Consider the following 24,035-nt stretch of genomic DNA (forward strand, 5'->3'; position numbering starts at 1 on the left):
TATTTTAAAAAAAACACAATCTTACATCCCCTAGACAACTTAAAAAAAAAAAAATCTTAAAATGCTGAAATACTGTCCTCGCCTGCTTTTTATCCTGAAACACTAGAAGACTATGGGAAGTGATATTAGTGATGGCCAAGATGGCCACACAATGTGTTCACTCTCATTTGTTGGAAACAGGTAAGCATGATAAAACTCCACCAGTTTTCATCATTGAGTTCTTCTATTAAACTTTGGTTTAATAGAAGATGAATATATTCTAAAGATTAAACTGCGTGGCTGAACACATCTAGGTTGGTTGACTGGAATCTCCAGGCTAATGCAGTATAAAAGTTGAAGGAATGTGGCATATGGAATATTGAAATAGTGATGAAAAGCTGCTTTGTGGTAGGTTTTTCCCAAAGGCTTCCCCACATATACCGATGGGAAGTTAATCTATGAATTTAGATGTGAAATGAATGTGAAGTAACAGTTCTGTTGATACCAGATGGCAAATCAACACAATAAATATATTTGCCTGCTTATATCATATGAAGAAATACAAGATTTTGATTATTCTAATGTATTTTGCAGATAGACTATTTCTTTAACAAAATACTGTTTCAGCAAGTTGAGGCATCTTGACTTGTTTTATAGCTTTCCTTTATTCCCGAAAATAATGCTAGTCTTGATTTGCCTTATTTACGTAGTTGATAAGGCCTTCTCACCGAAGCCCTCGCCATTCAGAAGTAGAGAATCAGACCAATAACTCAAAAGCCCAATTTAAAAAAAAAAAAAAAAAAAAGAGGGGGGGAGGCAAAGAAAAAAGAAAGGAATACCTCCATATTGTAGAGGCTCCTCAGTGTAATTAATATGTGCCTGGTATTCAACAAAAGCTCTTCAAGCTAGACATCTTCCCTGGAAGTCTACATTAGCAGAGGATAGTGGATTTTTGTTTTGATTGTTTTTGTTTGTTTGTTTTTTGTTTTTTGTTTTGCCTTTTTTATCCAGGTGTGGGTTGGTTGGCTTGTTTTTGCAGAAACTGCAAAAGTGTCCTGTTGCTCTGCTTTGCTTCAAAAAGTCAAAATGAATCTTCACCCTTAAAATCCTGAAACTGTAAATCCCAGGTACTTTCATTTTAACCTCACATCTGTATGACAATTTTAAGATCAAACATAGCAGTTAAGTCATAAATACACTACTGGCTTGCCAATATGCAATTAGCTTGCCCAGTACTTTTACAGGCATTTTTTTTTAATGTAAAACGTTGGATAAAATACTGGTAATTTTAATGTACTGTATTTCGTAAGCTGTTTGCAGAAAAATTCCTTGCAGTTTCACTGAACTGAGAACTGAACCTCACTATTATTCTCAAAATAAACAGCCAAACTAATGCTATTATGTAAAATGATGGGGGATGGTGGTGGGCGGGTGGACTTTTATGCCTTTCTCATCTTCATTCATTACTAATCAAACTTGCATATGTCTTTAGAATTTTCTTCATGGGGAAAAAATTAACTGCTTAGTTGCCATAAGTTGTCACTTCTGTTGCAATACATATAATGTGATTAAAAATATTGGTTGCAATGAATTGAGCGATGTGTTGCCAAAGACAGTGTATGAATTTGGTGTAGCGTCTTTTAATGATGCCATGACAACAAGAGTTGCCATGATACTGATTACAAAAAACCTAGCTTTGGCTTGCTTGCTATTTTGAAAACTCCCAAGGATTGGAGAGAGGGGAAAAAAAAAAAAAAAGACTAAAGTCTAGCTACCAAATATGTTTTAAGGTGATCTCTTCTTCCAGATCTACAAATATTATCTGCTTCTTGATATATCGTTTTTTTTCCAGAGAAATGGAAAAATAGTGGACATAGTTTCCTTTTAAATCTTAACACTTACATAAATGCTTCTATTAATTTAAGAATGTTACTAGCTCTTGCTTGTTTTTTTGAAATAATTCATCCAAGTAGAGATGAATTATAGACTCTTCTTCCCCCTTTTTTTTTAATCTGAAATTCCAAAATGGGTTATTTTTTATATTATTTTTCCAGTAACTTTGGAGAAGTTCACTGTTGCATAGACAGTATTTTTAAAAATCAATCTACTGGGATGGTTATAGCATAACTCTTTTCAGAGTGACCCTTGTGAACCAGGTAAATAAAACTACAGGTTGATCACAATAATTGCTTTGTTAGACACTGGAAGGATGTTACATTTTTAAGTGCTGAAGTGTCCAGCAATGCCAAAGAGTGGAAAACAGTGCCAAACATGTAATGGGCACTAGGGCTATTTCACCACATCTTCCTCTGAAAAGCACATTTCTTTTCTGTATAAATGGCTACCAGAGTTGGATTTTCCCCTCTATCCCCACCCCTTTAGGCCTACAGGCCTAAACATCAGGATGGAAGCTGCATTACAGGATTTGAGTAGACCGTTCTGTAATTCTGTAAGCAGTGACTTTGTCTGTGGTGGGACTTCAAGACTCTACGCTATGGAAACTGGAGCTCTTGTTTTGTAGCAGCACATTTTTGAAAGTAAAATTTCACAAAATACAAGTTTTTTAAACATCAGAGCCTATACACTTCAGAAAAGGCAATGAATTAGAACAGATCTGCTAATCTTGTGCGTGTGTATTGTAAATTTTAGCTGTAAGACCTTTTGTCAAAGGTACATCTTGAAAGCACAGATGTGACAGTCTCAAAACTGCGAAGGACCTGAGAAACGGTCCCCTCACTTTGTCAGCTGCTTTCAGCCCCAGTTGCTGTGTCTGCTTTGGCGCTCTGGTTATTCTTTCTAATGCTTTAGTGCAGCACTGCTCAATGGCTTTATACCCAACAAGACAAGTATTTTAATCATAGTCCTAAGAGGAGACAGGAAAGTTATTTATAAAAAATACAGGCTACTTTGTTTATAATAGAATTTGCACCATAGGTGAGGGATGTGTGTGTGTGTGTGTGTGTATATACACAAAAATGTATTTCCCCATAGTCACAAGCCTATGTTAAGTACATAAACTTGTAGAGTGTGCATATGGCAGGTTGTTCCGCATTGATACTATCACTCATTGCCTGTCTGGAAAGCTATGAAATGCATGAAACAAAATAGTCTCTAATCTTTTGACATGTGCAAAGCTCCCTTTGGAAAGCAGGGCCTTCTTAGACAAGGTAGTATAGAGTATTTGCTTTGTCAGTCATGCACATGACATGATTTCAAGAGAATTTCACAGATAGGTTTTCAGTTACTTTAGCGATATGCCCTCTTCTCCCAGGTGGGACCACTGCAGTTTTAAGCAGGCCTGTAACCATGACAAAGCAGTATTTGTGTAAGGGGCTCCCCTCTCCCGGGACTTGGGGAAGAAGGAGCTGCTGGCTGTTAGAAGGTGTCAGTGTTAATGCACCTGGAGAAGCTGTGGATCTTCTGAATGGCCTAAAGAGGAGGTGGAAGATGCAATGGGCATATGGGGGGGAAAAAAAATGTGCTGGTCTGTCACTTATACTGGCCTTGGCAAATGTTTGTTAAAATAAGCAGCCTCTGAACTGTTTGGGCTACCAGCAAATGGGATCAGACAAAAGATGCTCCAGCCCTGACGCAGCAGCGCGTGTCCCGGCTGTGTGTAACGCGGTTGCGCTCGCTGGCCCGCGTGGGCCAGCACCCACCAGCTTGCTCAGCAAATCAGGTTTTGTTTTGGAATCCGTAGCTGTGAGGCTGTTGCTGCTTGCTAATGTTTAGTAAATACAGGCTTCCCTTTGAGAAATGCATAAAATTAGAAAATAGGTGCTGGTGCTGTTCTGACGCTGAAGATAGATGAGTGGTCATAAAACAGGGCGACCGGAGCTGTGTTGGGTGGGTGCTCAAGGGAGAGCCGTGTCCTGCCAGAGAGCTTGGCCCGAGGTTTCTCCAGGCTGCCCAGTTGCTGTGCACTGCTCCACACACAGTGCATCCAGTGTTTGTGAATGACATCTGGAAATTAGCTTTATGTATCTGCCACAATGCTCTTTCTGGTACAATTTGAAACTTAACTTCACTATCAGAGGTGAAAGTAGAAAATGCAACTCCTATAATGGTTTTTGGTTTGGGGTGTTTTGCGATCTAGTGTCATTTGCCACTTTGGACTGGTTGCTTCTTTCAGGAGGTGACCAAGAGTGCATTAATCACCCCTGCGAGCAGCTTGCCTCATGTGCCCGGAGAGCTCTGGTGTGTGGCAAGACACAAGGCGGTCGTCCCAGGTATCGCACAGCGCGAAGCCCTGTGACTGCAGGGTGGGATCTTAAACTGGCCCTAGTATCCACTGGGGGAAGAATTTCCTGCTTGGCTTCCTGCAGATAAATGAGCTTTTATAGTAAGGCAAGAAGGGAAAGAAAAACTGACAGAAAACAGAGATTTGTTTTGTCATTGATACTGAAATGACATTGACTTGCGTGAACTTGCTGGAAGCACTTTCTCATGCATTCTTTTCACTGTAAACAGTATTTGCTCTAAACTTGTATGGATCTTTTAGCCTTATTGGGACTACTCATTAATAAAATTGGGTTTCTATTAATGTGACATTTGGGTATTTTTTACCTGAGGCTTGTGAATCTATGCTGGACAGGAAATTTCTGTATTGCTGTCTGTTTGGTGAATATTAGTTGCTTGGTGCAGAGTATTTGTAGTTCCTGATGGCTTTTCCCCCACCCCGTCAGCACTGCTTGTATCAGACCTTTTGTCTTCTCCAGCCACAGAAACAATAAATGTTTCAAGTATTTAGTAAACAAATAACGCAATGATGGAATACAAAGAGATGTCAGTTGGGTGTAACCAAATTTTTTGCTTTTGAGAGTACAAATAACTAACCTCATGCTTGAATGCATTATTTTAGTGATAGTGTTCTCTCGGATGGTATGATAAACATCTAGTTCAACTCAGAAGTTGTTTTCAAATTGTATTTCCCTTTGAAGCCTACAGCTTTTCTTTGGACTTGAAGGGGCTTGTGTGCTTGAAGCGTCTTTCTCCCTTCTATTTTTTGTTCAACTTGGTCTAGTGAGATGTTATCAAATGTTAAGAAAACTACATTTGGGATCAAATGTGCTTTAATTGGCCACAGTAGGTGTGCATTTTGTGTATTTTGTTTTGGATTGTTTGGGGTCAAAAAAAAAAAAAGGCTGTTCTTAACATGGCAACAAACATGTCACACTGAACTCCCCTGGATAATGACACTTTCTGCTTGGGTATGGGATGAATGCTGCTCGCTGTTCCAGTCAAATGGTGCGCTTGTACGTGCCATGTCCAGCCAGTTGACTCTGATATTCATGCTCTGAAAGTCTTGTGTTCTTATTGAATGGATGCCTGTTTTGGAGGAAGGTTGTAGTGTATATAAAACCTTCAAATCCATCTGTAAAAGCCTACATCTCCCAATCCTGTCCATCTAATTCCTTGCTGTGCCCCCAAGGCAGAATTCTGGAAGACTTGTCCACATCTGGAAGTTTGTAAGAAGAGATTGGTGGCTACTATTTCTATAGGCAATAAGTCTGCACACGAGATTTGTCCTCTGAGCTAGGTGGAATTGCTATAATGATCTAATGTTCCATTTCCTGGAAGCATGTTACTGTAACTTTCAGGTATATTTTCTGTTTTGTCTGATCCACTTTGGGTTTGTGGGCACCAGTACAGATCACTGATTTTCCTTTTCCCCATTACCTTTGTCTGGAGCTGCCTAGTCCTCCCAGTAGCGTTTATGGTTGTGTAGATTCAGTATAATTGAGCCTTTGATGGATTAAAGCCTGAGGGGACCATCATCTAGTTTCATTATGGTGGCTGTAGTGCAGCTCCAGAGGCTGGAAGATGTGAACAACCATGCTAATTTGGACTAATGCTGCCTCTAACCTAGCGTTTGCTCCAGCAAATGCCAGAAGTGAATAGCTGGTGAAGAGCAGAAACGGCGTGTCAGACAAATGTATTTTTTTTCTATGCTCACAGCATTTTCTGCCCAGGGGTGTTCTTAAGCTTTTGCAGGCTTTATAGTTTGAGTATAGTACTTAGTGGTTCAATGGAGTAAAAAGTGGAGTGGAATAGTTTAATTTTATAAAATAAAAAAGCTATGGAGGTGGATTCAAAAGGGATTAATTCAAAGGTGATGGGCTTGCAAACTGAAGAGCTTTGGAACAACCTTGGTGTAGCTGTTGTGACTGCTGCTCTGGCCTCCTAAGCAGCATTTCCAGCTACCACGCTGCGCATGCATCAGGCCAGCTCAGCCCAGCTCTGTAGGGTGTTTATGTCCCTAGTAACCTGCAGCGAAACTCCGACAGGAACTGGTCCGGTTTCCACATGAGCTTGTGTCCATGCTGTTTTGGCAAGGGGCTGCACAGGTCTGTTGCATGAGCAACCACCTTTCTTTGTTGTGATTCTGCCTCCTGCTTGCTCCATTTAATCATCCTGAGGGGTTTGCTTTTCTGTTTTCTTTTCTTTTTTTCTTTTCTTTTTTTCTCCAATTTTAAGAGTTAGTAAGTACTTGTTTCTGTCTTCATGCTTAATGAATTTGCAGCATTCTGGCATCTCTCCTTTAAGTCCTCTCTTCTGCAGGGTCCCAGCCTTCACTACTGCCACTACTGGAGTGTTTCAAACCCGCAGTGTCTTCTCTGTTAAAGTATGAAATGCTGAGCTCAAACATGCCCTTAGACTCATGTGTGTCTTTTCTAAATCACCTCAGCTATTAATGTGTGTGCTAAAAGATATGGACTTTCAAGAGCTTCCCACCCCCAGGCCAGGAGGAAAGGCACATGCCGTGCCTATGATTGATGAGTATTTTTGCTGTTATCCATTTCCTGAGTCAAGGTTTTTCCCTTGACCATGATAAGCCAGGTTGACTCAGAAAGAACCCCGACTATTTGACATATAGGGAGATAAAGCCTGAAGCACAGCAACCCTCAAAAAACTTGCTTTTGGCAACCGCAAGTCCTCAAAACTTACTTTTTGCCCTTAAATGCAGTATTATTTGTGTAGCTCCCACCCACGCACCTGACAGTAGCGGTATTCTGCAATGGTGAGTGGTGGTGTGCTGCTTTGACCCTTCGGACAAGCTTACGTTCTTTTAGTCTAATTAATAATTAATGTCTCGCAAGCAGAGCGGAACAGCTCAGGCTTGAAGCTGCTCTGAGTTGCGCTGAATCACTCGGCACGGTGCTGTAGTTGCCCATATTGCCCTTGTGGCTGCCATGGTCACGGAGCGGTTAGAATTGCTGTTGCTCTGGTTCTCCGGGGAAGTGAGTCAGCTTCCATGAGATCCTCTTTTCCTCTCTCTCATAAGCTAGACTTTCCTGAATCTGAAAGCTTTTTGCGGCAGCGTGCGCGCTGGCACGTGTGAAACTACTTCTGTGCAGCGGAGCCTCTCCTGTAGCCTCGGAAGAGCTTGTGGTTGAACCTATGCCCCGTGTGTGAAGCTGCCGGCGAGAGGGGCCAGGCCGTACGCCGCACAGCAAAGGCGGCACGCTCTGTGCTGTCCCATACACACGTGTGCCTGAGAACTTGTCCAGTTTGGGTCTAGGTCGACAAAGTTCTTCTATGTTTTCATCCTGAGTTCATCAGGACTGGCATGCCTAAAGAAAGGCCTTGATAGATCTAGACTTATTTAGTAAAGATGCTCAGGATTTGATTGACACTGGAGTTAAAAGCTATTCAAAATTGGCTAACACCTGCCAAAAATCTTTGCTTAGGTCTATGAGTAGACAGAGATGGTATCGAATTTGTATTAACTGAAGAATTAGCCAATGAGCAATACAAATCTGTTTTAGCTAATTCTGTTTTTTGAACATGTAATCATCAATCACCAAGATAGTGATTGATGGAATACCATAAAGAAATGGGGCTTGAGGGGGAATGGTTTAGTTGTGAAAACTAGCATGCTAGTGTACCATTCCTAAAATTCCTAGATTTTCATGCAATTGAACACTGTCAATGTTTTTTTCATACCACTTTTGTAAGTTATAAAAATGTTTTGATGTATTTTTTCTTTTTTTCAGAACATCAAGATGGCCTGCATCATGTAGTACACGAACGTCTGGGAGAGTCGCTGCGTGTTTTAAAATCAGTCATAAATAAACATCAGACTCTAAACTCCGTTGACATTCTTAGTGCGGCAGGAACAGTTATCGCAAAAGTAAAGGGTAAGGAAATAATTGCTTTTCAGAATCTGGGAAAACTTGAATTAGTGACTTGATACTTACTCTCCATGTATGGATTCATGTATGAGATTCCATGTGTACAGGAGAAACAGGCTTTTATAATAGCTTTGTTTTTTTTAAACCCTCAATTTTGTTTAGAAATACTTCTTTTAAGTGAAATGTTTAAGCTACTCAGAACCTGTTTAGTGCAAGCTAGTTGCACAACTACACAGAGTTACAAAAGCAGAAGCCTTTGATCCTGTCCTTTTCTTGTATTGTAGAATGAATTCATGGGGTTCAAGATAATCTTGCATTTGCAAAAATAAATAAATAAATAAATAACTTGAATGAGCAATCCGAATCGGAATGGCCTAATATTTAGGAGAATGTCCCCAAAAAAAAAAAAAAAAAAGCCCAACTTTGGAGACTTACATTAATGCTTTCTATTTGCTGTTGCTGCTGTAATTCTTAGCCTTTCAGAGGCATACAACACTGAAACACGTAGTCATTCCAGCCCCATAAACCGTGGCTGTTTTTTCCAACATGTAGCCTTGGACTGCAGCTCTCACTGTTCTGGAAAAACTCCAATGTACTACAGTGGAAGCAGAAGTGCTTTTTTTCTACATGGCATGAAAAATACTTTGAGCCAAGTTAAGTCTCCACCTCTTTCCTATGTTAAATCATGTGGACAGACTTCCTTCCAAACTATGTAATTTAGGTTTTTTTTTCTCCTCATTCCAGGGTTTTTTCCTTCATCTGAGTATCTTAGTGTGGCTGAATACACGCTACAGATTCAGTAAAGCTGGAATGCCAATCAAAATGCTAAAATATTTAGCTGCCTGATTTCTGTAGCTGGAATTTTTCTAAGCTTCCTGTAGGTTCTTCCTATATCCATATATCTCTGCCTGTGTACTCCTGGAATGTGGCAGACTCTTGCAGGTCACTTCTCATTTTCTTCCTGCTACACTGGGTTTCTTGTAGAGTTGCCTCTGCTATTTGAGATCATCAGGAGACTAACTCTGCAGTTTCTGAACTTTCTTCAGTAGAATTGTATGCAACAGTAGGACTGCAAAGGGCATCCCCAAGAGGTTGCTCTTTTCTTCCTGGCTCTCTGCAAGAGTTAAGTACATGTGTGCAGTGATAATTTTTTTCATCTCTGAGAACAGATTAAACCTCCAGCGAGTACAATTTTACACTAGCCTCAGACAAGCCTGTTTCTAAGCTTACCCTAATTTCAGTGGACAGAAGACACAGCTCAACATTTCTTTCTATAAGAAAAATCAAGGAGAACTGTGTGTCAAATACGCAAACAATCAATTACCAAATCATTTTTCTGAAAACTTTTATGATATTATTAATCCTCTCTGGACCAGTTTAGTTTGTCCGTTTGTAATATACGATGCTGCAAACTGCTCCTTGCCAATTCCTCCTGAAGTGAAGAATTAAGCACTTTTTTGAATTGCATAATTGGGAGGGGAGAAAAGGTTTTGAATATGAAATGTTTTGAATACTAGTCCATTTCTTTGAAGGATTTGCAACGTTCTGAACTTGATGCATGCTATTCCAAATGCTGTCAGTAGTTGACAATACTGAAACTCTAGCTGTAAGGACCACAATCAAAAGACTTAATCTTAAAAATATAGTAGTCGTGAGGTGCAATGTGCTGTTCTGATAAGAATTCATTCTTCCGGTGTGAATAAATAATAAAGTTATCTGATAGAGTAAGAGATTATGGTGTGAAATTACTGCCTGTACACAGCCCTCTAATTTGTTATGGAGTTAGCTGTCTGTCTTAGAGGCAGTGCATGTCTGACTTAGAGGTGAGGGGCTGCCGTAAATTGTGCGATAGCCCTTTGGCTAAAGGGAACACAAGCTCCCTCCGCTGCAGTGAATCATGCACTTGTGATCCAGTGCGGTGGGACGTGGCAGCATGGATTTCCCCAGCTAATTATCAAGAAAAGACAGCTTTGGGTGAAACTAAAGAACATGGTTTTGATCAATGTGTTTATTTGAAGATTTTGGCCAAATTTACGCAAATCTGATGGGGAGGTTTTCCAAGATTATAGCCCTGCCTCAGTATTTACACTGTTGTTTGATGATGCATTTTTTTTATCTATGAAGATTTTTAGTAACCTTTGTTAATGATCTGATGTTGTATTCCTTCTGTGTCTGAAGACAGAAATAGGCAGTTGCGGGTATTCAGCTCTTTAGGATTGTTGCTTCGGTCCTACTTCTACTCAGGACAGTCTATGCTGTAAGAAAAAGGCCTATTTCCTCCACAACGTAATCATTGGTTAATTCAAAGACAGCATCTTCCTCTTTTTAGTATATTTTGCTTTTTACAAGTGTGGGTTTCTTTGAGGGTAGTCCATTTTAGTACTGAGTGTATTACAGCTGGCACCGACGAAGTCAAAGTGAAAAGAGCATTTTGTGGCAGTCAGTAACCATATTGGACCTCACATTTGCTTACAGTGGCCTGTCAGTAACACTTGGGTTCACAGGTTTTCAGCTGTGGTTGTTTCACTAGAAGTAAAGTAACTTTTAAATAAACAGGAAACTGCAAGAATGTAAGGACTCAGTGGGTTAGATTTAGTATCCTTTTTCTGCTGTCTTCCCAGGCTGTGTTAATGAAATAAGTCCATCTGACTCATCTGTTTCTTGTTGCTGGAGGGCAGAGCTATAAAAAGACACGGAAGCATTCTGTATCTGTAGTCAGATTTATGACTAACTAGGAAGAAGATGAACCTGGCACGGAAAATTTCTAATGTTGTTTATTTAGGAGAGGATGAAATGGCAACTACTTGGAATTTGCTTTTTTTTTTTTTTTTTTTTTTCCCCTTCAGAAATAGAAATGTAACTGTTGTGTCTTCTAGAAGGATCTTTGATTATCTTGGTATAATGCTGGGGTCTCAAATCTTGTTTGCCTTTGGAACCAAAAGTAAGGGTGAATATTTATTTCACTTTAATATGTCATGTTAATATATGTTTACTATATGTCTGCTTTTGCTTCTAATGAAATCAGTTAAGTCTCTTTGGAACCAGCAATTTAAACTCATAAGACTCCAAGCCCTGGTCTGTAAAGTATTCTTGCAAGTCTAAGTTGCACTTTGAGTTACTGATATGTCTTGTGCATATGGTTTTGCTGTTATTTTTAAGTTTTTGATGTTTGAGCTGTTCCTTTGGGCCCGATGGAGAGAGAAAAAAATGCTAACCATACTGTGTTAATCTTATAGACAGTGTATGATGCTTGATTGAACAGGTACAGTGAGACTCGCACTATTTTAGATGGAGGTTGCTGGCGGAAAGAGCTTGATTTCTTTGAATATAGTGTGTGAGGTGCTTCACTGGGCCCCCCTGTGGGCCCTGCTCCTCAACTGCCCTCATCAGACTGCTTTGAGAAGTTTGCTCTTTAAATGGCACCTCACTTGAGCTGAAGGCATTAAGACCAACTGAAGCTCCCCGCCTATTAGTAAGGATGTTCCTGGAATGTGCTCAGAATTCTATTTCTGGTAGTCACTTCCCAGCCTCACACCCCGTCATGCTTGAGGCTGTTAAGTTCCCACTCAGTAACTTTAAATAGCTGATGGCCATAGAGTGTGTGTTTCATGATTGCATGCGAAGTTGGAGGCTGTATTGTCCTCTTTCTCGATACTGCATCCTTCACTGTAACTGAATTAGTAGATAAACAGATCCTTGATAAAGCTGAAAACTTGCGCTTGTCTTGTAGAAGTTTCCCTTCTACGTGGGGTTGTTCTGTAATAGTCCTGCATTAAAGCAAAATAGCTCTAGCAAAGATGAATTAATTTCAATTTTCATGGTGTGAGTTGTAAATTGAGAGCATGGTCTAATAGATAGTAAGGAGGAAACAGCTCCTCAAACTTTGCCTTCTCTGCAGTAAGCTGAAGGTGGGAGGCCGCCAGATCTTGCAGCATATACGGGCCAGGGACACTGTGCCGCAGATGGAGCAGCAGGCCTGGGGCCTCAGCAGCCTGCTCGTGCTGCCCGCTTGCGAGGTCTCCCAGAGCTGCTCTTTGGCCTCTTTCCAGGTGGTGCACAACTGATCTTTACTTAACTTTCTCTCCCCACCTTGAAATTTCCTTTGTGTAGGTTTTTAAAATGTGAAAATGTGGATGTAATTAAGGATGCGACAACAACAGTAAGCATTAAAATACACTTAGGTGGGAGGGGGGTGGTTTTTTGTTTGTTCGTGAGTGGCGGTGGTGGTTGTGTGTTTTTTTTTTTTTTTTTTTTTTTTTTTTTTTAATTCTGAGAGGGTCTCAAAAGAATCAGGAGTTTAAGGAAAGAAAACGGACTCCAAATGCACTTGGTTTCAAAGTTGGCTATCCACCCAGTAGAGTACAGGTCAGAGATGCATTTTTCTGAGGAAATGGGTAGTGGTGGTGTTACTGTATGTGTCTATCAGGTGTGAGAAGGCCGATCTGCAAAGAGGAAGCTCTGTACTTTGAGGTAGGTGAGACCTGTGCCGCAGAGCCCTGCTGCTTTTGGTGCTGCTGGCACCCATGGGGAGGAAGGAAGCAGCCCATTTCTGCAGATTCCATGACATGGCTGCATTCCCTGGGTTTCCAGGACCATGCTGATTTGACTAGCAGGGGCTCAGGAGGCTGGAGCTGTGCTGTGGTCACTCTGAGCTGTGCAGCAGCTGCCACGAGCTGCATATGCATCAACTTTTAAGGCGCTGGTTGCATTTAAGTGATATCACCCAAATGCCCTTCTCTGCAGCTCCACAAGCGCTGCCCAATTGCTCTTGCTGCTGGGCTTCTGATGTCTCAAAGCTCTGTGGTTATTGCTGGTTCCCCAATCCAGCCCATTCTGTGTGTGGTTCAGATGGCTTTTGACAACTTGACCTCAAAGTTGAAAAGTACAGCAGCTTGCAGCATGTAGTTGAACTTAACTGTCCACCCCATTTTTCTTCTAAGGTACCCTTGCTATCTTTGGAAATGTAGATCACCTTTGATGAAAGTTGGGCTTGCATTTCAGGTACTAGTTTTCAGACTTTAGTATGTTGCATTCATATGATTAAAATTTAAAATTCACTATGTGCCATCTGAAGTCTTATGCAATTCAGCAGCACTTATTTAAATACATGCTTTGAAATTTGTAGAACTATAGATAGCTAGTTGTCATTTCCAGACATGGAAATATTACTATAGTTCATTGTTGTCAGTAGCTATTGTGTGCAGTCAGGATGTCCTGGGGAAAGAGCGTGCGTGGTTTAAAGTTGATGTTAAGTACATCAGCATTCCAGAGGTTGTAAGCTAAAAGTAAGCTGCTTTTATTCAACTGAATTTGTACGAGTTTGGGCTTTATAGGGAGAAGTGGTAATTATGAAATTTTTTCATAAGATTTTTATTCAGCTGATGTGATGGAACCTGAAAAGAAAAGACTTTCATGGGATATGAAATGCAAAGCTTAACAAAGCTTTTGGAGCCTTCCTGGAACAGGAAAGCACAGCAAGGCAAAGGGCTTTTCTGTAGGGTGAGGTTATCTGTACTAATGCCTGACGGAGGGAAAGAAGTGCTTGTTCTCTGAAGATAGTGGGGCTAATGGATATCCTTCTGTTTCTGTGGTAAGTGCTTGAACCTATAGACAGTTTTTGTTGTCTCCTTTTAATTTTCAAACAATTTGTTTCATGTTTGTAGTCAAATGATTTTTCCAGTCACCTGACAATCAATAGCCCTCTGAATAGTTGTTATCACTTAATCATTTGGCATGTAATGTAAAGCTTATATTTACAAGCAGCTTCATATCTGGAAAGCTGAGGTTTCTAATGAAACTCAGTACTGGGAGAGGGACTTGCTCCATTGATATTTGCAAAACTGTTCAAAAACATTTTCTGTGGAATTTTATTAAGAATCTCACTTCAAACAAAGATGCCAGAGGGTTTTTTTAATTACAAAATGCAGAAAAAGGAATTAAAAGCTAGGAGAGATATCATAATTTAAGTGAGCTGTGGTTATAGACTGTTAGTATCTATGTAGTACATGGCATTTTATGTGGTTTCTTCCAATGTATTCTAAGTGATGGTGCCATATAGTCAACAAGATGACCATTTAGTTTCTCTAATAGCTTTCTTAAGAAAGAGTTGTTATAAAAATGTTGGTTATGTGTGTTGACATGCTGTTTAGAAAGAAATGGATTCAGCTGTGTTAATTTACTGGTTAAAACTTTTCCTTTCACAAAGGAAGTCTAATGGGGGAACAGATTACTGTACTTTCTTTGTTTGCTACCCATTAGCGCTTAGGCACCTGGCAGGAAGCTGGAATGCTTTTTAAGATTAGAGTCTGTTACCTGGATCTGTTAAGAAACAGTGTATAGAATGGATGACATTTCAACAAGATTTAATTATTGCTACTTCTAGAAGCTGTTGCAGTCCATTATTTCCATATTTGCGCTTGAAATACTAAGGAGAATGAATTTAATACTGTTACAGATCTTGCAAAAAGCGATCAATGTGGGGTGAATTGCTCTGTGTCAATGCAATACCTCTGAAACAGCAGTAATTACAGTAAATTTAGTCATCTAGGTAATTTGGAATATTGCATATTTTTCTATCTTTTTTCATAATAGATGCTAATGTGAAATGGTCTCTTCCCCCAAAATAAGGCTGACTTCCCTCCAGAAGGCATCAACTCTGAGCTTTACTTCTCTGTTAAAATTTCCTTATTGGCAATGATCTAGCATTTAAGCTGGAACCTAGATAAAAGGAATGTTATTTTTTCCCCTGTTCTGCCTGCCTTTCCTCCTCCAGCGGTTTTATTAATAGAAGCCCTGGCTGAATCTCTCGGTGCCGCCCTTGTGCTCGGGTTTGCTGTGGAGGCCCAGAGCTGGCTCCGGACTGCTCAAGGTCCCCGGCCTGACCCTCTTGCTATTCTGAAAACTCGGTTTCCTGCTTTGAGACAGCGAAGCTCATGCTGAGCTGCTTCCTCACTTCTAGCAGACAAACCTGAGGGCTTTCTTTGCCATGCCATCATGGAGCTAATAATTGAAGGGCTTTGCCACAGACACCATGTTCTGATAGCTTTCTAGTTTTCTGTGCTCAAGACATAAAACCTGTATAAAGGTACAGTTGACAGAGGTTGGGAGAATAAGTCCCAGAAACCATATTTCCAGTTCTGAATTCTGGATTTTTTTTTTTTACCTAAAAGCAGAGAAGCAGTTGCCAAGTATTTGACTCTGCATTTGTGAGCTGTTGGATAGTGCTGCTGCTGCTGGATGATCTGATTCTTTTTCGATTTCTCCACCATTACCACCATGTATCCCCACAAAGCTTTTTCTCAACTGAGAAGAGGTTACAGACTAATCTCATTCTCATTCTGGAAAAAGCTATGTCATTTTGATCATTTCTTTATTTGTAGGGTTCTTAATCTTTACTATTTTTATATCTGAGATATAGTTTTCAAATTGTTCATAAGAGTATTAAAAAACCCTTTCCTTAGGGGACTTCATATATAAGTTTATACCAATTCCTAATAAGATTGCTTGATTTGCCCACTCACCCTTGCTTCTCTTTTATTTCCTAAGCTGTCAACTTCAAAGAAGTTACTGAAGAAAACAAGAGAGATCTCTTTGAAATACTTTCTTCCATTGAAACATTGGCATTCACCTTTGGAAACGTGTAAGTTGGCATTTAGAATGAATTTATAGAGCTGAACATAATTGAGACTGAAAATATCTTAGTTTTCTTCTCAACAAATACTGACTAACATTGAATTTAAATGACTCATATACAGAACAGTTTTACTGCTTTATTTTATTTTTCCCCCTCAGCCTGGGAAAAGATAATGGTGTATAAATTGCAGGGCATGCAAGTAGTACTTTAAAAACTATTCTGCATTTTTGGAGAGTTTTAGAATCTGAGTTTTTGTTTTCAGTGATCTGAAATCGTTCGGTTGAGGTAAACCGATGAAGTAACGCAGTTCTTTGTTTTTCTGGCAGCGTTTCAGACTTCCTTATGGGAGATGTAGACAATGGCTCGTCACTGGGGCTTCCGGTATCTCGGCGAAGTCGGGTAGGTTAAGCACGTCCTTTAGAGTGTGTAATCACATCTCAAAGATTTTTGTTTCCCCTGAAACTCTGTGTGTCTTGAGGCAGGTACATTTGGAATCCTGTTTTAAAACAAGGCTCAGCCCATTAACAAAATACAACTGGAGTTTCAGTGTTTTTCTCTGTTTTAGATGCCAGTGGTGACTTAGCTGAGCTAGCACGCTAATAGTATATGATAACCTGCTGTTAGCATGTTTCAGATTTTAATTAAATTTGAAATTCATCTCTTTACTCTTTATAAAATCTTTTTAAATAAAGAGCTTATTGAAAAGAGCTAATGCTTACTCAACACTTGAAGAAATATAAAGTTTACATGCTGAAGTATTTGGAATAGGCTTGTTAGACTTAGAAGCTAAGATGAGGTTTAGTTACGTCTTTTTGGGCTTTTAAAAACAAATGTCCTTTACAAGGAAATCTTTCTAGAGCTCAGTTTGTGCTGTAGCTGTTTCAATAACACCTTACTAGGAAAACTGAAAATAGTACTGTCACCTTATACATAGTCAAAAAACAAGTTAGTTCTTTAAAGTTCCTTTTAGACACCTTAAAGGCAAGACAAAAGTTTAGAGCAGTATTTTTTTAATGTTTAGATTCTTGGACTGATGAAGTAAAACTAAAAGATAAATATAAGGAAAATAAAGTTGATAATGGGTTTGCGTGACAAGCTCAGTTGCTACAATGTTAGAAATCTTAGCATTAAAAAACAAAAATGGATCTTTGAGGAGTGCAGCTCAACCTTTGGCAACATTCTCTCAAGTAGGCTTGATCATAATGCTGTGCATCTATAGATGACAAATTAGTCTTTTAAAGTTTTTACTGTGTTTTAGAACATAAATGTGAGACAGATTAATGGTCTTAGCTACAGAATTAGAAGAACCCCAAAGTGCATTTTTCCAAATGGCTTAGAGGGAAGGAGGCTAGTCAAAAAAATTCCAAAAAAAATCCAGCAGGCTTTCAGAGAGAGATCGATTGCTGAAATGTACATATTTTTTTCCTTCCTATAATGCATTGCAATGCAAAAATATTTGAGGAAGAAGTCCCCATACACATAGTAATGCAAACTGAGTGCTTGGCTGAAAGATCCTGCTTTTAAACCTCAAAACAGGGAAAAAAATGAGGGAAAATTAGAGGATAGCAAAACGAAGAAGGAATTCTAGTGTAATTGCTGCAGAATCCACTCGCCTATATTTAAAGGCCCTTTTTATAGTGTCATTTGCTTTTCTGAAGGTGAAAGAGAACCACTGTAAATAAACTATGGAGCAGGTAGGGTAGTATGGTTCAATTTGTTGGATATCCATCTTAAATTTTAGGTGCACATTCATTCAGACAGATGCATATTTAACAGATGAAGCATATTGCTTTGATCTGCAGCACACAGAACAAGATTGGAGAACAAGCAGGAAATCAGCCTTAGGAGTTAAATGCAAAATACTTAAGTAGCTGTATTAACTTCTCGTTCCTACAGATATTTGTTCTGTGGTTAAACATAGCAGCTAGCCATATCGTATAAAGATTAGAGCTTTTTTTTTTTTTTTTTTTTTTTTCTTGGTCTAATTTAGTATGTAAACACTTTGGCTGTTAATTAAGGAGTGTGATTTAAATTGCCTACTAAGTTAGGAGCCTTCCTAACTAAGCTGTTGTGGATCACTTTGAAGTGGGGTGGAAGATGGTCTTGTTTCTCTAGGCTGCCAGGGAGTCTACATTCTTTTGTTCAAGCATTCAACTTGGAGCCTTAAGTTAAATATGTATATACCCTCTTATTTAGCAAATGTAAAGGTTTTCATTGTAGTCCTCGTAGCTCAACTAGAACTACGGGGAAAGCAAAGGTATTTCTTAATTAAAAGCAAGAAGTTGGAGAATGCATCGGGAGAGCTGAGATAGACACGTGATCTTTTTATTACTCCACAATCTATTGGAAGCAATATAGATCTGCAAATGTAACATAGGATGAAATCCTCAAAATGTGTGTGGAGACTTGTGTCTAACCTAGATTGAGAGTTCTTGGGCAGTGGTGAGGTGGCAAGGAAGAAGTCAGCTTGGTTGAAGTTCAGTTGAAGTGGAATTTATCTAGAAGTTGGGATTTTCTGCTGCTTGGCCCATTGGGATGGGTCAGTTGGTCCTTTTGCAGCATCTGTGTCAAGTTGTGATGATAAGTGAGAGAGGATATAAGTAAAAGTAATGGAGTGGCATTAGGTGTCCCTGTGTTTGGCTTTGCAAAGTGGGACTGTACATTTGTAGCTGGAGTATGGATGGGCAAATGAGCATCGATAGCTGTGCTAACTGCACCATCTGAGCTACTGGAGAGGAGGGAACAGTTCTCAGGGCTGACGTGATCTGGGTCTTCTCCAATGGGAAATGTTTGTTTTAGGGTGTTTTATTTGGTTGTAAAGGATGAGCTCATAAAGTAAATTTTTTTACCCCTCTTGCTTGTTCCCCTAACAGATACATATCACTTTCAAAAATTGCTAACCAAACCAGATGTGAGCAGTGTTTATACTTTTAGGTGGGAGAATATTGACCCTTGTTCAGTTTTTCTACTGTCAGTTCTGTTCACACAGCTCTCTACTAGAGAGTAGCCGAACAGCTTTTAATTAATTTCTTGGTTGTTTCAAAGTAGTAATTTCTTCTTACTAAAACACTTACTAGATGGCAAATGTAGTAGCCTTCATTTTCTTAGGATTGGAAGTAGGGGAGGACTGATCTGCAATGTAATTTGATTCTGTCTTTGTTTCTGTTCATTACTATCTCCACTGTAATTGATGATTAATACAGTGCCCATTGTGGTATAAGAAAATCCTGGTTTTGCTATGAAGTAAACAGTACTCGTAGGGTTTCTTTTTCTGTGATTGACATAATCAGATTTACATTAAGAAACAAACCAAAATACAAGAACTAAGTGTGTCACTGTTACCCTACTTCATTTTAATCTTAAGTCTGAAAATAAAACAGCACAGAATCAGAAGAAATATCTTCTTGTAAAACTTAATGCTGCCTTTTGGCTGTTTCTTGGCCTTCGTCTTCTGCCTGCTCGACACTGAGTTTTTGAGATTAGTTTAATCATTTAAAATGATGCAAGTTGAAAACAAAAGCAAACTCTTGAGGGGTTTAAGTAGGGAAACTTTTCATTCACTTAAATTTATTCCTACAAATGGTACTAATTTGCACTCTTAAAAAGGGTAGCAAAATACAGCATGAGGGCAAAGGCAGGGATGAAATGCTAAATTCCCTTGGTTGTTTTGATGATTAAATTCTGTCTGGCTGCAGTTATCAGTACTTTAGAAAGTCAGCCTTGTGTCTACCTGGAAATCTGCGGATAGTTTGCGGGAGCTTTATACCTGTAAGGCAGAAATCTACAATTCCAATGACTTGCAGAAAGATGTCTGATTTGTATGTATATGACAGTAAGTCTGTATGAAATGCTTTCCTTGAAGATAGGGAGGAGACCAAGGAAAGCTAGAAGTCCCTAAAATATCAGCCTAATTAGTTAAAAAATTAATTCTTCCATCGCAACCTTATGTATAATGATTCCCTGCTTGTTTGTTTCAATCTATAGCTACTGGAGTTTATAAGATTATTGTAGATAGAATAGGATAGCCTATCTTATTGGGTAAAAGGGAATTACAGCACAGTAGGGGGCAGATTAGACCTCTTAGTTTGTCTATCAGTTCTAGTGAGAGCTTTTCCCTAATTTACTGTTGTATTTCTTTTACATCAGTCTTTTGAGAACCTTTCTGTGGAGTCTGGGGGGTCACTGCATGAAAGGGATGATATTCAAGGTAGGTCATCTTTTTGGCCTTTTTTACTATTAATAAACACTATGCTGAAACTATATTTTCTCTTTCTAAAATACTGTCAAGAAATTTGACTTTAATAGCTATGTTGTCGTTAAAATTTCAGTGAAAATTACTATCATAGAAGTTTTTTGAGGAGGGTGAAGGAAATGGCCTGAAGCACTTCTGCATATAGTTGATGTTTGGATGGATCACTTTCTTTAAGAAAGTTATGCTGACCATATGACTAATCAGGAAAAAGTACTGTGACCCTTTAATATGTTCTAAAACCTCTGTCAGTCCTGTTTAGAGTCAATTAGTATTAAAGAACAATTCCAGATCAGAGCTGCTTTAGCGTTCACAGTTGGCTAATACTGGCTTTACTCTTAGTGTGTGGTCATGTCTAAAATTCGCTTCAAGTCTGGTGCTTTATTTTCAGGGCATCTTCGAGCCGAGGAGGTTGATAGCATGCTCCTGAGAAAAGACACTGGGATCGAATCAGCTCTGTCCTATGCTAAAGCATGGTCAAAATATACCAAGGATGTAGTCGCATGGGTAGAAAAAAAGCTTAGCTTGGGTGAGTGGCTCTTTCTGGCATTTAATCAGCTTTGTCATGATGGAATTAAATCTGTTGTCAAGTCCCTGTGCTGCAGACTGTCAATAATGTGATTTCTCAATTAATAGCTGTTCCGCTGAAGTGGACAGAACTATCGCCCATTTCCTATAACTAAAGGCCTGTAACAAAGTGAAGGTGATCCCTCTGTAGCCCATCTGTTAGAGGAAGAATGTAAAAAGCATTTAGCATGTGGTATAGTTGTTAGTGTAAACAGTAACTATGTGGAATGTGTTTTTAACAGAAGTGGAGTGTGCAAAAAACCTGGCAAAAATGGCTGAAACTGCTAAAGCTGTTGTTGGACCCCAGGTAAGTAACTTCTAGCTTTTTTCTTTGTTTTCAGGCTTAAATATGAATCGAATGCCTTGCCAAAAATGAAACTGTTGGGGCACTGAGGAAAGGAGTTTTAAATTGATATAGAATTGACTTATTCAGTAGATGATTAGCTAAAACATCTGTTGCTTTTCATCCTTCTGTCCCCTTTTGGAAATCTGGAGAAGTAAATTTATTTTTGTTGAAAATAGAATAGACTTTTTTTTGCAGTATGATTTTTCCTTTGTGTAGTGTATTGTATGCTTTGCAATATGGACCTGCAGACTCTGCAGAGTATTTTCTTTTTTGAATAAAATTTAACTGAAAAATTGCACTGCCATTTCCTACCCTTATGCATGATCTGAGTTCTATGCATATAGAATTACCTCATTAAACTTAACTGAAAATCTAGTTCAGTTATACAGGCTCTTATAATGTCTTATCCAATGCACTAATATTTTCTGTGTGTGTAATTTTAGGATTATATGCCATTCCAATCGATATTCATTAATGCTTTTCAAAATGATATTCAGAACAATCAGCTTTGGCAACAAACAGCTGCTGCTCTCCAGTCTAATAAATTTGTGCAGGTAAGCTTACACAAAATGGCCAAGATTATGCAAGTTTTTAAAAAGTTTTGTAACTGTACAGATTTTAGAGAACATAAAAAGCTTATGGTTGAGAGTTTATTCTTTTCAATCTCTTCCATACAGCCCCTTCTGGGAAGAAAAAATGAGTTGGATAGACAACGGAAAGATATCAAGGAGCTTTGGCAGCGAGAACAGAAAAAAATGGTATTTTTTCATATTTAATTATTCAATTTAAAATTCTTCAAAAAGTAGGGACTTCAAATTAGGCTGTTTAATGTTACAAACTTAAATTCACGCAGAGCATTTCTAGGGCTTACTGTAACGGTCAGTTCCCTGGTGTACTTCTGTCTCTAAAACGGTATCTTTTGATGTGCATATAGTTTGAATTGCCCAACAGTCTCTTTAAACATGGCATTGAATAACTAGAAAAAAAAAAATCATTATTTCTTTGTTTTTTCCCTTTGTTGCATTCTGCAGCAAGAGCTAGAAGCTGCTCTAAGAAAAGCAAAGCTGCTATGTATACAGCGTCAGGATGAGTATGAAAAGGCAAAATCCAGCACTGCTCGTGCTGAGGAGGAGCATCTTAGCTCAAGTGGAAGCTTTGTGAAAGATGTTAGCAAGCAACTAGAAAAAAAACGAAGACTAGAAGAGGAGGCCCTTCAAAAAGTAAGGGATTTTGTTATTTGTTTTTAGAGATAAGTGTTTGCTATTCTTATTTGTGGTTCCCCAGTGATAGCATTTGAACAAGTATTTGGCTCATAATTCTTAATTTTAATCCTTCTATGCTCTTTCAGACACTTCTTCTAAATGGAACTCTCTTCTTACAGCCTGTTTTGTGTGTGTGTGTTTATCTTGCTTCTAATACTAAGGTCTTGTACTCCGTCAGCTGTCTGTGCTTGTGTCTTCTCTAGGCTGAAGAAGCCAAGGAGCACTATAAAGCAAGCATGGCAGAAGTTGAAGAGAAAAGAAGTGTTTTGGAAAGCTTTAAAAGTGATGTCCTAACACAGCTTCGGGAGCTTATTTACCAGTGCGATCTCACTCTTAAAGCTGTAAGGATCCTTTTTGAAATATTTTTAGCAGTAAGAAGAATATGACTTGAGGTGAAGACTGAAAGAGAACCCCAGCTAAAGTATAAACTGTTTAAAATAGAAGGTTTTCAAAAATCCATTTTAGCTTAGTGTGGAAATTGAGTACATATAAATAAGATTATCAAGACTGTCCTACAGTTTCAAAACTGTTTTCAAAAATTATAGATTATATTTTGCAAATAGACATGTGCTCTGAACTCAGCAGCTTGAGGAAAAAAATGTTCAATAATAGCTACCATTTTGTTACCATTTTGAACTTTGTCTTCAATTAACACACTTGCAGGATGGATTTCACTGGCAATCAGGTTCTGTTTGCCTAAATCAAAAACTGAGCATTCAGCTAGCTAATGCTGTTGTAGAAAGTTCAAAATCCTATTAAGCTGTTTACAGTGAAGACGAAGTGTTTCTCATCTCGGAGAGGTAGGATGAGCAAGCCTGAGATCTTTATGTAGGTGCATCATACCATATTAGTGTGAGCTGCTCAGATACTGACTTGTTAAAGAACAAAAGTAGGAAAGAATATGTAAATGTAAACATTGATTCCTGTTTAAGAAGTTGAAAGAGTGGTAGATACTCCAGCAATCCTGAAGCTCCAACAGAAGCCATGCAGTACGCTTATTTCCTGGCCTCCCACTTGTTGGGAGTGGCGGGGGGGGGCGCTAAAAGTTCTACATAACTGAACAAGGAAAGGCCCAAGTTAGTGTGTAGCTCTGTGACAAGGTACTTGGTCATTTTCTCGTTTCAGGGCGATGATGAGCTAGCCTGGGTTTGGAACTGCCACTGCTTAATTGTTGAAGTGGCACCTAACACTTTTCCTTGAGCACAAAAGCTGCCTTTTTGGTAGCAGTAAATTTTACTGTTTGTCTTGTCAAAGTGGAAAGATTCTGGAATTGCCTTTGCTACTTGGAGGGTTCAATAACCCAGTGAGCACAAAAGAATATTGGTGCTAACAGATGAAGTATTTGCAAGCTAACTTTCAGGAGTCTTGCACAAAGTCAGTCTCTATAAACGTGCAGACAAAGATAGCAGCATTTGAAATACAAATTGTTTAAATAATTCTCTTGCTATTAGGTCAAGCAGTGTGTAAGTGAAATACCTAGTAAACAATCTACAAATATGTATTTTTCTTTTTCCCTTTCCTTCTAACAGGCAGCAGTTAACTTGTTCCAGTTGCAGCATGCTCAGGTTGTATCTCTTCCAGTTAACTGCCAGTCCCTCTGTGAGAGTGCCAAACTCTATGAACCTGGTCAGCAGTATTCAGAGTTTGTGAAAAGTTTGCCAAAGGAAGGTGTTGCCATTGAACCAACTTCTTTTGAAACTCAGAATTCCCAGGTTGATGGGTGAGTTCCAACCTGCTGGTAGTATTTGCTTATTTCAGAATTAGATGAGGCACGCATGTGGAACAATAAAACAGAATTATTTGATAGTCAGCAATATATAATGTTGCCATTAAAACTTGACTTTAAATTCCAAGGAGAAACTTG

At 39.0% G+C, this 24,035-nt stretch overlaps 1 protein-coding gene across 1 annotated transcript in view; it reads left to right on the forward strand.

The window, feature by feature from the left end:
* The window catches only part of ARHGAP29 (Rho GTPase activating protein 29), a 45,884-nt gene that overhangs the window by 11,786 nt on the left and 10,063 nt on the right, over positions 1-24,035 (forward strand). The window contains exons 2-12 of the mRNA XM_010216131.2: positions 7,977-8,120; positions 15,660-15,753; positions 16,074-16,146; positions 19,894-19,954; positions 20,388-20,525; positions 20,806-20,870; positions 21,353-21,463; positions 21,587-21,667; positions 21,941-22,129; positions 22,375-22,512; positions 23,701-23,891. Coding sequence (XP_010214433.2) covers positions 7,977-8,120; positions 15,660-15,753; positions 16,074-16,146; positions 19,894-19,954; positions 20,388-20,525; positions 20,806-20,870; positions 21,353-21,463; positions 21,587-21,667; positions 21,941-22,129; positions 22,375-22,512; positions 23,701-23,891 — 1,285 coding nt within the window. The remainder of the gene's footprint in view (positions 1-7,976; positions 8,121-15,659; positions 15,754-16,073; positions 16,147-19,893; positions 19,955-20,387; positions 20,526-20,805; positions 20,871-21,352; positions 21,464-21,586; positions 21,668-21,940; positions 22,130-22,374; positions 22,513-23,700; positions 23,892-24,035) is intronic.

The sequence above is a fragment of the Tinamus guttatus genome, unplaced genomic scaffold (genome assembly GCF_059628265.1).
Source record: "Tinamus guttatus ecotype Peru unplaced genomic scaffold, ASM5962826v1 Tinamus_guttatus_pri_ptg000211l, whole genome shotgun sequence".
Lineage (NCBI taxonomy): Eukaryota > Metazoa > Chordata > Aves > Tinamiformes > Tinamidae > Tinamus > Tinamus guttatus.